The sequence below is a fragment of the Bactrocera tryoni genome, unplaced genomic scaffold (assembly GCF_016617805.1).
Source record: "Bactrocera tryoni isolate S06 unplaced genomic scaffold, CSIRO_BtryS06_freeze2 scaffold_7, whole genome shotgun sequence".
Classification (NCBI taxonomy): Eukaryota; Metazoa; Arthropoda; class Insecta; order Diptera; family Tephritidae; genus Bactrocera; species Bactrocera tryoni.
The window spans coordinates 4,535,053-4,550,148 of NW_024396366.1; the positions used below are offsets into that span (position 1 = coordinate 4,535,053).

Below are 15,096 nucleotides of genomic sequence, written 5' to 3' on the forward strand. Positions count from 1 at the left end.
GGAGCTAGTAGAGAGAAATTATTATATACCAAACTTGAGCAAAAAAGTACAAAATGTAGTAACTTCGTGTGTAGAGTGCATAGTAATAGACGCAAAAAGGGATAAAAAAGAGGGCTTGTTGACACCAATCGACAAAACTTGTGAACCATTAGGTAATTACCATATTGACCATGTGGGTCCATTAACCGAAACACGGAAAAAGTATAATCATATTTTAGTCATAATAGACGCATTTTCGAAATTCGTTGGGTTGTACCCAACGAAATCAACCGGGGTGGAGGAGGTAATCAATAAATTAGAGAAACAATCCTCAGTTTTCGGCAACCCGAAACGGATTATAACGGACAGAGGAGCGGCTTTTACGTCAAAATCGTTTAACGAATACTGCACAAAGGAGAGCATACAACACCTGTTGATTGCAACCGGTGTTCCGCGAGGCAACGGACAGGTAGAACGCGTTCACAGAACCGTTGTTCCAATGATGTCTAAGAAATGTCAAAGTAACCCAACCCAGTGGTGCAACCACGTCGCAAAAGTACAACAGATTTTAAATAACACTGCACCACGCAGTACGAAAATATCACCTTTTAGAATTCTTACAGGACTAAACATTCGAGTAGTAGATTATCCAGACTTACATGAAATTTTAGAAGATCTCGAAATAGAGGAATTGAATTTAGAATGTGATTCATTAAGAAAGAGTGCTCATGAAAATATAGAAAAAATACAAAAAGAAAACTGTAAGACATTTAATCAAAAAAGGAAAGAAAGCCGTGAATACAACATAGGAGATTTGGTAGCTATTAAGAAAACTCAGTTTGGGGTGGCTACGAAATTACGACCGAAGTATTTAGGACCGTACAGGGTAGTCGCCAAACTAAACCATGACCGATACGAGGTTGACAAAGTAGGAAATACGGAAGGACCAAAGAATACCACTACAGTGGCAGAAAACATGAAAAGGTGGACTTAATTATTCGAGGTCGAATAATAGGTCAGGATAGCCGATTGTAGGAAGAAATAATATGTAGAACATGTGGCAGTGTTGTCACTGAACGAATAATGTAGTTCAGATGGCAACACTGCAAAATCAGCTTTTAATTGACGAAGCGTCCATCAGCAGCCATCATTGTAACGGTCCATATGGATCGTTGCATTCGGTATTAGAAATAAGATTCATTGTTCGAGTATCAGTCGTCAAGTGTGGTCGACAAGTATAAGTTGTAAAACAAAACATTGTGTAAGCGGTCACGCCGCCGCGTGAATTTAAAGTGCGAATAAGCTAAATTGAATATAAATTAAGAACGGTGGTTTTTATTTAAAAAAGAATCCCGCATACATACATATCTATTGATGGTTTTTTTCGCAGTAACACCGTAGCAGTTGATTTTTATTTATTTGTTTTTTGGTAAAGAAAACATGAAAAATCTCACTACAAAACAATTACGGCAAGATTGTGTTCGAAATTATGGCACCACTGTTGTAAATTCGAATGGGCACTATTGATTCATGCACTGATCGTTTTCGAATTATCGATATGGTAACACTTATTATTTGACCACTATCGCATCAGACCATCTGCCCATACTCATCTCGATCGAAAAACCTCCTGATTTTGTTTCTGTGGGCTACCGCACTTTCGTTAACTTTAACAAAGCTAACTGGGTTGGCTTCACAGAATTTACTGAGAGCACCTTCAACGCTCTACCCATTCCTACGGACGTATCCGTTGGCGAACGTCGATTTCGCAAGGTGATTGCAGCAGCTACCGCTCGCTTCATCCTAGCTGGAAGAATAGCGGAACTCCGCCCCAATTTCCCAGCCGAAGCAGGCGCCACGCCATGCCGATCCCGGGGATCCCTGAATTAGGGATCAATTTGGAGATTCGGCGATTGATAAACCATCATAAGCGGACAAAATGGATAGAGCACCTGAAGTCCTGCAACCTCTCCATCGGTGTGAGTAAACTTTGGGCTACTGTCAAGGCTTTGTCTAACCCGAAGAAGAGACATGACGAGCGAGTTGAAGTTCAATTCAATAGTAATGCTTTTTCGGACCCCTGGAAGTGCGCGAGCTATTTTAGCCGTCAATTTATACTGCGCTCTTCGGTAGACAAAACCAAGCGATGTATTAACCGACGGCTGCGCAAAATGCCAAACGACTGCGCACCACTTACTTTCACCAATGAGGAAGTTAAGAGTGTCATTAACAAATTGAAATCTTCCAAATCCATTGGCCCTGATGGAATCAACATGCTAAAGCTAAAGCATCTAGGCTCGACGAGGGTAAGCTATCTTACCAAGGTCCTCAACCTGTCGCTCACCACTCTTCAAATACCCGATGTGTGGAAAGTCGGAAGAGTGGTCCCACTACTGAAACCCGGGAAAACCTCCAATAAAGGGGAGTTCTATCGTCCGATAACTCTCCTCTCCCCAGTAGTGAAGACACTTGAGGCTTTGCTACTCCTGACCTTCACTCTCCACCTGAGCCTAGCCAGCCACCAACATGGATTCCGAAAAGTGCACAGCACCACCACAGCACTTAGCGTCACCCTGTGAGAGAACGATCTTCGTAGCGTTGGACTTGTCAAAAGCTTTTGACACAGTCAACCACACAACGCTACTGCAGGACATCGAAAAAACTACGCTTCTTCCAGGACTGAAGAGGTGGACCATGAACTCGACAACATCGACAATCATCCGTACTATTTCGAGGTGAAAGATCTAAACTGAGAAGAATTAAGCAGGGGTTTCCGCAGGGTGGTGTCCTCTCCCCGCTACTGTGTAACTTCTACATCTCGAAACTCCCACAGCCACCAGAGGGGGTTTCCATAACCTCGTACGCAGATGATTGCACGATATTGTTCAAAAGTAAACAACTACCTCTCCGACCTTTCTCCTTTCCTTACTGCAAGGAACCTAACACTTTCCCCACCAAACCCACAGCGACCATATTTACGAACTGGACGAAGGAGTATAGCTTGAGCTTAATATTGCAGTCGATGGCGTCAAAATTCCAACTGTCAATAATCCTAAGATTTTAGGTGTAACTTTTGATAGTCTACGCTCCTCATTCCCCATACGACCGCGATTATCGCCAAGGTACAGAGCCGCAACAAAATCCTCAAGTCGCTAGCCGGCAGCAACTGGGGAAAAGGCAAAGAAACGTTGTTGGCAACATACAAGGAAATCGGCCGGCGGTCAATTACGCAGCACCAATATGGTCGCCTGGATGCAGTGGTCCGCAGATGAGGAAACTCCAAACTTATCAGAACACTGCACTCCGGACGACAAGATGCCTTTTGAATTCTCCCATTGAACACCTAAATAGTGAGACATTTATGCTCCCAGTTACGGAGCATAATGAACTCTCTCCGAGCAGTTCCTGCTAGGGTGTTTTTTTTATAAAAATCACCCTTGCAGCCATCTGCTTGGAGCGGAACCGCCTCCCAGGAACATCAAGAAGTCTTTCCTTTACTACGTCGACGACATCGAACAGTACGCCGACCTGACTTCGGACGCAACTAACTTCCGACAGGCACTGACCGCTATTTAAAGTGAAGCTATCAACACCTTCACCGACTCCCTTCCATTGAATGGCGTTCTTGGAGTCAAATCATCATCCATCGCAGACGAAGAGCTCGAGTAGCGCAGCTTCGTTCTGGATATTGCAGCAGGTTAAACTCCTATCTATCCAGAATTTACACGGACTTACCCAATATATGTCCTGCATGTAATGAGTCTCCGCATGACACTGGCCACCTCTTTGCATGCCCTGCTAACCCCACTCATTTAACACCCATTTCCGACCCCGTCGAAACAGCACGTTTCCTGGGCCTCCTGCTAGATGAAGTCGACGACAACCTGGATAACCCTTACCATCCTAACGGGGATTGATACTCCATTATAATAAAAACAACAACATTATCAGGACAGAAAGGAAAGAAAGCACCCTTAAATTCGTTATTTTTTCAAATGAAATTTATTTGTATGAAATTAAGTTTAAAGTAGAATCCCTTGAATTCTTATACCGACAAAAACGTTTCCGCCTTTATTCGTAAATAAAATTTTCACTGTATTGAATAATTTATTATATGAATAATAGTATAAAATAATGGGTTGTCAAACAAGTCTTGCGGTATTTTCGCTAGTTGGCACTGAAAGCGCGTAGTTCTAGTTTTATGTCATGCTATACCTTTTTGGAAAGCTCATTTCACGCGCTAACACCTGTTTGATTGATTGTCGTTTCTTTTAAGTCGTTCGTGAGTTATAGCCTCGCAAACATGGAGCAAAATAAAGAGAAAATATGTCGCAAACATGGAGCAAAATAAAGAGAAAATACGGCATATTTAACAGTACTACTACGATAAAGGCAAAAATGCATCTCAAGCCGCCAATAAAATTTGTGCAGTTTATGGACCCGATACAGTTTCCATTTCCACCGCACAGCGATGGTTTCAACGTTTTCGTTCTGGTGTAGACGAAGATGCGCCACGTTCCGGAATGCCTGTCGTCGAAAATTGCGATAAAATCGCTGAATTGGTCGAAAGAGACCGGCATAGTAGCAGCCGTAGCATCGGTCAACAGCTGGGCATGAGTCATCAAACCGTTATAAACCATTTGAAGAAGCTTGGAGTCACTAAGAAGCTCGATGTATCGGTGCCACACGAATTGACGCAAAAAACATCTTTGACCGTATCGACGCATGCGAATCGCTTCTGAATCGTAACAAAATCGAGCCGTTTTTAAAGCGTATGGTGACTGGCGTTGAAAAGTGGGTCACTTACAATAACGTAAGGCGCAAACGGTCGTGGTCGAAAAGCGGTGAAGCGGCCCAGACGGTGGCCAAGCCTGGATCGACGGCCAGGAACGTTCTTCTGTGTATTTGGTGGTATTGGCAGGGAATAATCCACTATGAGCTGCTCCCCTATGGCCAAACGCTCAGTTCGGACCTGTACTGCCAACAACTGGACCGCTTGAAGGCAGCACTCATGCAGGAGGTCCATCTTTGATCAATAGAGGCCGAATTGTCTTCCATCAGGATAACGCCAGGCCACACACATCTTTAGTGACGCGTCAGAAGCTCCAGGAACTCGGATGGGAGGTTCTTTTGCATCCACCGTATAGTCCGGATCTCGCACCAAGTGATTACCACCTGTTTCTGTCCATGGCGAACGCGCTTGGTAGTCTGAAGTTGGCCACAAGAGAGTCCTGTGAAAATTGGCTCTCCGAGTTTTTTGCCAATAGGGAAGCGAGCTTCTATGAGAGGGGCATTATGAAGTTGATGAAGTAAAAATAACGCAAGACTTTTTTTGACAACCTAATATATGTATACATATATTCTATTCTAAATCACCATCACCATTTTCTATGTCTCCCAAAGCAGCATAGTGCCTCATTTAAAAGATAAATAAAATTAGTATACATTTATAGCCGAGAGTAAGATTTTTCTGCTTAATTTTATCTCAAACACAAAAAAAATGTTAATTCTGAAGAGTTTTGGTAGCCGAACACACTAAGTTAAAAAGCCATTACAAGTACGCTCCTATCCTTGAAACTATTTATTGTAAGTATAATATTAACATCAATAATTCCGAGAATATTTTCAAATATATATGTACATATTGATTTACAGGGAGCCAAAAAACAAAAAAATCGCTTATAATGGAAATGATCACAGATCATTCTGAACAGTTTTGCTCAAGAGACTAGGGCTTAACACTAACTAGCGGTAGCAATTATAAGAAATAAAATTTGCGGTTCGGCCGACCAAGTTTTGTCATCATTCAAGTGCAAAGTTTTATGGTGATAATTGCGCGGTTAGATCTTATGCTAACCTGCGACCGATCTATTTTAGTGAACAAGATTGTCAAGTTTTTGCCAGAGAAGACTGTCAATTGCTGAGTTTTACTTCAATGAGGTCAATTTGTCATAAATATAGGCACGTTGCCTTGAGGGTTATTGTTTCTGTCATTGTCATCGTCGCAACCAAAATATATGCATAGTGTGTTGTCTTGGCAATTCACGTTCGATTTTCTTTTACAAATTCCTACAGTAGCAGGGATGCAACAGAGGTGGGAAAGAATGGGTGGCACTTGCTCCACACCACTCACCTCATTACAAGCAGGTCAAAGACCTATAATAATCCACACAGAGGAAAGTGAAACAGAATAAAGACCGAGAGAGATAGCAGACAATTTAAAAAAAAGACGGTTGATCACTTAACCCAGGATGGTTAAGTGGTGGTTGAAACTTTGATAATAATGCGTCACAATATGCCTTTTGGAAAGAAATTATTTTTTTAGACGATACCGAGGGGGGAAAGAATTGTATTAAATACAACGATAGCTGCCGAAGCATTGTCTCGGCAGGACATTAATACAATATAGCAGGACTCAGAATCAAATCAGATAATTCTTGAAGAAGGTAATAAATATCACAACGAAGAAGACAAGAATTATTTTCAAGTCAAGGATAAGGCATCAAATTACATTTAAAAATTTTCGGTATATACTAGAATTGATTGATGAATGCATTAATCCTGATGTTGCGATTGTAAGGAAATTTCTGTCAATCAAATCAATTCAAGCTGAGTACTATAGCACTATTTCTGACATAGACTATGCTAAAATTTCAAGGCAAGACCACAAAAATTGACATAATGCATATGGATTTTAGTCAACTCTTACGACAGGCATACCTACGCCTGTTGGGGGGAAAGGCGATGAAACACAGTAGGACACGCTGCTCTGTTCGAGAGTTGAACGACTACTATTTTCCGAATATGCAGAAACAATTAAGGAAAATTACCACCAACTTCAAAATTTGTAAAAAAGCCAAATACGATCGGTATCCGACTAAACCAGAGTTATAAAAGACTTCCATACCATCCCGCCCAGAGGAAGTGTTACACTAGACATATATTTCACTGATAAATAAAACTTTTCAACTTGCATGAATAAATTGGCAAAATTCGCCACATTTCTTTCTATTGTATAGATGGCAGTTGTTGTCGAAGAATAAGCTTTGTTTCCAATCGTTAGGTAGGTAGGTAGGAGTGCAGACCTGTTGTATATCGGGCTCAACTAGCACTAGCTGTGCCATTTTGATGCACTACTAGTAGACCGTTTGATTATTGCTATCACGTTTCACCTTCTCGTTCAAACCATTTTTTGGTTTCGATGAAGCTACTAATGTACGATATGCTTTTTGTAGACATCCATTGAAGGTTTGGTGCTTTATGGATTCTAAGTGTTCTGTGTCGTATCTGCGTTGGGGCTGGGCATTCACAGAGAAAGTGGAAAATTGTTTCCTTATTCCCAACTAGTTCGCAGCCTTGGCAGATGTTATTGGGCATACCCATTTTGGACGCATATTCTACAAATGCCCCATGCCCTATTATAGTAGCAGTTAGTCTGTAGTGTAGTCTTTTCCTGGACCTATTTAATAAGTCGTTAGTTCTTTTCTTATCATATATTGGCCATATTTGATTAGTTATATTGCATTTTGTTATACTTTTTCATCTGTTAATTGCTAATTGTTGATTTTGTATATTGAGTTCTCTCTTGATCGATCCTAGCGGGCAGATCAAGTCTAGGTGGAGTTTGTCTTCTAGTGAGCTCAGTACCTTCTTGCAGTTAAGGATTATGCTGGAATTAGTCATGGGCGACGATAAGGCCAGAAGGCCTGGCTATCCGTGTATATTGTTGCTTTATGTATCCTCTCGTAGTTATTTAATAGTGCTTCGTAGGTCTTCTCTATGCACAGTACTTCCGCTTGCAAGATGCTAGCAGAGTTCGGTATACGAATAGAGAGAGAAATATCCAGATTATCGGAATCTACTCCCGTGCCTACTCCGCAGTCCATTTTGGACCCGTCGATATATGCTGAGATGGTATCTTCCTCCCTTCTGGTCTAGAACGTATCCTCTCCTGAAAGTATCTATTAAAATACATCGTTGGGCGAATGTAGTCTGATTTATTGATGTTTACACAGAGTTTAGGATATCACAATGTCGATAGTTCTTCTGGTAATAATTATTTTATTCTTATTGCAGAATATGCTGCTATTTTGTGAATATAGATGTCTATGGGTAGTTCAAGCAGGATCACATTGAGCGTGTCAGTTGGACATGAATTGATTGAACCAGTAAAACGTACACATCCTGCTCCTTGTATTCCATTTAAATTACTATTATTGTATTGTTTCGTTAGCGCTGGGCACCATACCAGTGCTCCACATGTAAGTATAGATCTAATGACAGGTTTAAGGCCCCAATTTTTGCTGACGATTCTCTTGCAAGTGTAGTAGACCATGTAGGCTTTATTTGTTCATTTTTCTATATTTATTTTCAAGGTCAGTTCGGTGTCCAATCTCCACTCCCATGTATTTAGCTGTAGGGGACAGAGAGAGTGTTGTACCGTTTAGTACGGGAAGTTGAAATGGGGAATTTTGGTTTGCCTGTGTATAGGATCAGTTCTGTTTTATTAGGGTTAAGTGCATTGTTCACCCATAGGTTTAACCTGCGTAGTGCTCTTTTCATAATCTCACTGACTGTTTAGTTGGAGTAGTATTTCGTTCAGCGCTACAACCCATAAAAACGGGGAGAGGACGCCTGCTTGAAGAGACCCTCTACTCACATAACTTTTTTGTGTTGCTGCGCCGTTTGATGCAATAATCTTTATATTCTTAAGCATCGATTGTATCCATCTGCACACCGTGTCGTCTAAGCCACCATGTGTCAGTGAATTGCTCATGCTTACTTCTATATTATTAAAGGCTGAAATGCAGTCATGGAATATTGTTTGTAATGTAGTGATTTTTTAATCACGTTTATCACATCGGGACGGGCAGTTACGTTATTCTTGTATGTAAATTCATTAGCCTTTCTGGTACCTTCAGCTTAAAGGATGTGAAGCTTATGGGTCTAAAATCGTTAGCACTATCGTATGTTCTTCTGTCTGGTTTTGGTAGAACTTCTTTTCCAACTTCTTGGGATGGTGCCGTGTGCTGACTCCCAGGGAAAAGCGTTTTAATAAGTACCACTAAAGTTTCTTCTGCAGGGGAGGTCCAGGGGTTTCCTTCCGCCTTTATGTAAGCAGTACTGATGTGTTCTTTGGATAGCATTTTACTCAGCCTAGCGGATTCTCTGGAACTTTCTATCGATGTGCAGAAAGATCGCCATGAGTCAGTTGTTTTGCTTTCTTCGTATATTTTCATAATATCTTTGTAGGGTGGCCAGTTTTGGTCCTGGAACTCTCATTGAAAGCTTTTCATAGTTGTGTTCTCAGGTTCTTAAAATCACTGTTCCACCAAGGACTTTCTGTTTTTCAGAGCTGTTAGCGGAGGGGATTTATTGAATGTTGTTCTTAAGATTTTTTTTATCTTCTCTACCTCTGTATCAAGTTCTTGAAGATTGCTAGTACTATTATTGCCTCCCTTTTCAAGTCTCTTTGTTGCTTTCTAGAAAATTTATCCCATGCTGGGCTTTTATGGTTTCGATATTTGAGAGGAGTACTGCATTTTTCGTGAATGCTGAAGAGTTTCCAGGGGTAATCCGACATGGAAGGCTCATCGGACTCCCTCCAGTCATCCACAACGAGACTATCTGTGTCTGTTGATATCGTGAGGTCCAGTACTTTCTCCTAGCCCGGAAACCTTTCAGAGCTTGGGCATGCTTGCCTTGTTGCATGCGATATTGTTGCATATACATACCTACTTGGATGCCGATGGTATATCCACGTTATGAATCAGGTAGGGTGAGACCAAGAAGAAATGGTTTTTCTTTTACTCTACCTTTACCACAGCGATATCTGCTGTACTATAATTTGGACAAAGGAATGCATTTATACTTTTTTTGATAAGAATGCATGCCCTTGGTTTACATACGTATGTAAAAAAATAATGTAGTTGCTGCTGTTTAGCCCTTTAATGATGGTGTCGTCATTAACCCAGGGCTCCTGTATAAGGCTGGTGTTGATGCCACTCTCGTTTATGAATGTTGTCAAATTCGCTGTAGCACTCTTCGAGGGCTGCAGGTTTATCTGCACACATCTAAGGCTATTTTTGTTCCGTGATCTCCAGGTTGCTTAGCAGCTGGTTGGTGTCGTCGACCTTTTCCGTGTCGTCTTCGTCAGCCGCTTTGTCGCCTTGGAAGATTTTAATCCTGGCCTTGCGAATACCGAATCTGATTTTGTTGTCAGCTTTCGTAAGACCTCTATGGACTCATCACAAATGGCCACTAGTATTGGTCTGCTTGCTTTATTTGGTTTCTCGTCCTTTATCAGCTGCCACTCATCTATGCCTGGTATAGATTTCTTTTGTAGCTTGATTCTCCTGAGGAGTTTTTATCCTGGCTCCTCTAGAGAGGGCAACCAAATGCGAGCACGAGGTTTCTTCGGGATATCTTTGGCGGGTATAAGGCTCAGTTAGAGGCCTACAAAGGCGTTGCTAATTTTATCAGCGCTACCCGTTAGGAAATCTAGAGAGACCTGGTCCGCGCACTTGAAGACCCTGTAACCCCTAAGAATTTCAGAGGACTGAAACTCTGGGTTGCGACACGCAGGATTATCGAGTCATTATTATCAGTCGATTCTGGGATATTTTGCGTTTCTTGCACTGGTTGTCTCCTTTAGCTACCAGGGCACGTTGGATGATGCTAATAGCAGCTTTGGAGGTGTAGGCTTTCACTCCTGATTTGGTGGTTTCAGCTGCTGTCACTACCGATGTACTGTAGCTGATACGTCCGGTAGTACTCATAATTGTCTCCTGGCTGGAGGCGAGTATATCGTCCTCATCGGATTCTGATATGACGTAGCTTTTCGAGTAATCGTAGTGGTTGTCGTCAAGTTGGTTGTTGTTGTAATTGTTGTTACTGTAGTTGTTAGTCCGAAAAACAACGTTCCGAACTTCATTACCACCACACAATGGCTCTCGAATTCACTAGATGCGAATCCAATGGATTATTCTCTCTGGGCCATTTTGGACAGCAAGGTCCGAAGTAAAAAATACACCAGTCTTGAGATGATGAAGAAGGCCATTATGGGCCAAAATACCGGCAAGTCACGTTCGGGCAGCTTGTGATTCGGTTATTGACCGACCCAGGACCATAGTTAAGGCAAAAGGTGGTCATATCGAGCAAAAGTGAGTTGGTCCTGAATTTATGATTATTTTCACACATTTTGTACCTTAAAATAAATAAAAATAATTTTCCAAACCGAATTTATGGCTTTTTTTTTAATTTTTAATTACACTTCGCGTGCCGGACCCTGTATACCGATTAGATAAGTCACTCATTATTCCCGTCCTGCTATATTGCGCAGAGGCATGGACGATGACAACAACTAATGAATCGTCGCAATCTTTATATTAGGTATATGAGAGCTCAAGAAAGTATTGACTCGATTCAACCCATTTTTGATACAAAGAAATATTATTGTCAATTTCATATCTCACACATTGAACGATATTTTCGAACATGAGTCAATTGTAGGTACCGGGGTCCACATATTCGGTACCTGAGGGCTTTAACAGTTTCGGTTGGGTTTGGACAATTTTTGGTCAAAAGGTGGTATACTTTAATTGAATTATTACCGCAGAATTTTATTCCGTTATATTAATTACTTCTTTATTTGTGTGTCATGGAAAATGAAAGAATGAAATGGAATTTTAAATTCTGTTATATGGGAAGTGGGCGTGATTGTAGTCCGATTTCGCTCATTTTCACACTGTAACATATAAATATTAAAAGAATGTCAAATACTAAATTTACCACTATGTACCACTTCTATTGTCCAATCTTCACACCGGTTCCGACAGAGCCCCCTTATACCATTTATATAATAATTTAGCAGGATTTCAGTATTTAATTAAAATAAAAACAGTACTCACTTTATGCAAGTGACCAACCTAATACAACGTTCTTTTTTTTAAGGGGGGAAAGATGGGGAAAAAATTTAAGTTTATATGATAAGTAGAAACCCTGTAGTTCAAAAAAATTAATTTATAACTCGACCTCACCCGACAATATAACAAATTTACTAATTTCTAAAATATGAAAAAAAAAAATTTCGTTTTTTAATACATTAACTAAATTAATATTTATATTAATAAAATTAAATACATACCATGTTGTCCAGAATCCATAAAAACTATTTTCCAGAATTCACTTCACGCAACACAAAACAGCAGTTGCAATTTCGAGAATAATAGAGAGTATCGAGTATAAGGACGAGCATACTGAACGAAGTCTAGGTTCCTACTACATATTTGTGTGGCTATATAGCGGGCTGAAAGACAATCATTTAATCGGTTCATTGTCGTACAGTTACTTAGGTACTAAAAAAATCAATTTTGAGTAGGATCGCTGTAGTTTGTAACTCTTACTTTTGTCCGGTTTTTGAAGGAAAGTGCTCCTATGTGCGACTTTGCGAGTTTTCGAGAGAAAAGTGCTCGAATATCGCATTCGATGGAACGATGAGCTGTATGAGATATACGACGACATTGACACAGTTAAGCGAATTAAAAGTCAGAGGCTACGCTGGCTAGATCATGTCGTCCGAATGGACGAAAACACTCCAGCTCTGAAAGTATTCGACGCAGTACCTGCCGGGGGAATCAGAGAAGGTCCAGGTGGAGAAGGACTTGGCTTCGCTTGAAATCTCCAATTGGCGTCACGTAGCGAAAAAAAGAAACGACTGGCACGCTGTTGTTAACTCGGCTATAATCGCGTAAGCGGTGTCTACGCCAGTAAAGAAGAACAAGAAGAATGAATGTATTTATTTATAAAAAAATCTCGAAAATTAGTGATTTTTCGGAGGGTCACACTGAGACGATCCTTTAAAGATCATTTTGGAGGAGAAATTTTTACAACCCTTCCTTTTCATAGTACCCTAACTGAAATCACTTGATGCACTAAACTAAAACAAGCTATAAATGGTACCAATGAACTAATTCTTCTCGCTACCGCAAAATACAATAGATCAATTCATTAAATAACTGGATGCAAAGCAATCGAGCTGAATTTTTCTATGCCTTTGGCCTTAAGACCGAAAAAAAAGGCCAATTTAATTAAAGCCCACGAAAATTAGTTGGCAAGGGGCAATAGCGGTAAACATACGAGGTTTTTCAAGCCAGGGGATAAAATTTATGTTAGGACCAAAAGAATTGGCAATAAATTTACAAAAGTCTTTACGGAAAAGACGGTTCACAGTAATAACCTAAGGTAATAAGTTGTGTTTTTGTTTTACCTTTACAGAGTTGTATTACCACTTTTGCGTACTCAGGGAATCGACAGCAAAATTATCAATTCTACAAAATTCAACTACATACCAGTTACTGGCGGAAATGTAGCAGTTTGGGACAGATACGACTACTTACTTTACGAAATAGCCCATTTTGCGAGAAACAGAGTGTTGGTGAGTGATTTGTGCCCGACCCTTAATCGAGTAAAAATTGTTGCTTGCTGTCGTGAGATGTTGTTTTCGCGTAGTTTGTCTGCAACTTTATTTTCATATATGTATCTGCTTGACATTTTTCTGAGGTCATTTTGGTCTTTCACTTCGTTAAGAAACGTGCGGACAGATTCGAAAAATTCTGCATCGTTGATAGCATATATTCCTTTCCAGGAATGCCAATTCCCAGGAGATCCATTCAGGTTGAGTGTTGGTTGTATAAAATTTCGTTGGGAGATGAATGTTTAAAGTTTTTGCAAACTCAGAACAGCGGATAGATTTCAGTTGATAATTCATTTTGGGATTTGCTGCAAGTGTTATACATTTCTTGATGCCACTGTTTGGAGAATTAAGTATTTTTGGAAGGAGTTGTTATCGTGTTTTCGTAAAGTCTTTCTCTTATTGATGGTAAGCCACTTTCTCCTAAGATACATTTAGTTGGTGATGTAGGAAAGGCGTTTAAGCTACGACGAATCGCGTCGTAATATGGGGCCTCCAACTGCTTAATGTTTGTGTTCGAGCACCATCCGTAAATCGGCAGGCCGTAGTCTATTTTAGAGGGTATTATGGCTCTTTAACATTAATAAGTGTATTTGTATGTATAAATGACCGTTTGTTTGATAAATACTTAATTACATATGTTTAGTCTACTGAAGAGCAATTTTCTAAGGTTAATACAGTGATAATTATAAACTTATTGTCAAAATATATTCCTAATATTTTTAAGTTATTTACACAAGTTATTAAATTGTTGTTAAAAATTAGTTCCGGGTATGGACATTTCATTTTTTTTACAAATATGTAATAATTTACATTTAGAAATTGAGATAGATGCTCCGGAAATTGAACCCCATTTTTTGAATTTTGAAAGTACTTCATTGAAGACATCATTAGTTGCCTGCGGATCTTTCAAATCAGTGGAAATGAAAGCATCATCGGCATACATAGTTATTTTAATATTTAGGCAGATATCGGTGAGTTTTTCAAACGCAATATCGAATAGTACTGCTGACAGGGGGTAGCCTTGGGGTATACCGCTGTTAAGAGTGTTTATCTCAGAAAAAGTAGTATGTATTAACGCGAACTTGGAACTGTCGGTGGATCACAAAAGCTTTTGGACCAACCTTCCAGTCTGCAAGTTGGCTCAGTACTGCGTGAACGCCAACGCGATCAAAGGCTTTCTCGAGGTCGGTAGCCAAGATTGTGGCGTAGTTTTTTGTGGCAATCGAGTCGGCTACAAAATGTTGCAGTTGCAGTTGCAAAAGTCGGTTGTATTTTGTCTGCTTCTAAAGGCAGTTTGATACGATTATTTTTTGTAATGAACCAAGCGAGTCGTTTCGCAATAATTTTTTCAAACGTCTTGCTGAGGCAAGAAAGCAAAGAAATAGGTCTATAAGAGGAAACCAAGTCCGACAGCTTATGCGGTTTGATTATTGGAATCACTGTGGCAGTTTTCCATGCATGAGGATAGTAGCTTTTCGCAAAGATATTATAGAGGGATAGTAATTTTTGTTAGCAATTAAAAGTAGATTTGAAAGCATCGGATAAAATATACGATCTATGCCAGATGTTTTGCCTTTGGCATGTATGAGGGCAGATTCCAGTTCAAAGTATGTAAACTTATTGTCTAAATGAATTGCTGGCAA

At 40.2% G+C, this 15,096-nt stretch overlaps 1 protein-coding gene across 5 annotated transcripts in view; it reads left to right on the forward strand.

Moving 5' to 3' along the window:
- Positions 1 to 15,096, forward strand: part of LOC120781705 — a 115,846-nt gene that overhangs the window by 7,636 nt on the left and 93,114 nt on the right. For 3 of the 5 annotated variants that reach the window (XM_040113933.1, XM_040113934.1, XM_040113932.1), the window contains one exon: positions 13,255 to 13,414. The exons of the other annotated variants lie outside the window; for them this stretch is intronic. In XM_040113933.1, the coding sequence (XP_039969867.1) occupies positions 13,255 to 13,414 (160 nt within the window). The remainder of the gene's footprint in view (positions 1 to 13,254; positions 13,415 to 15,096) is intronic. 5 annotated transcript variants of the gene reach the window in all.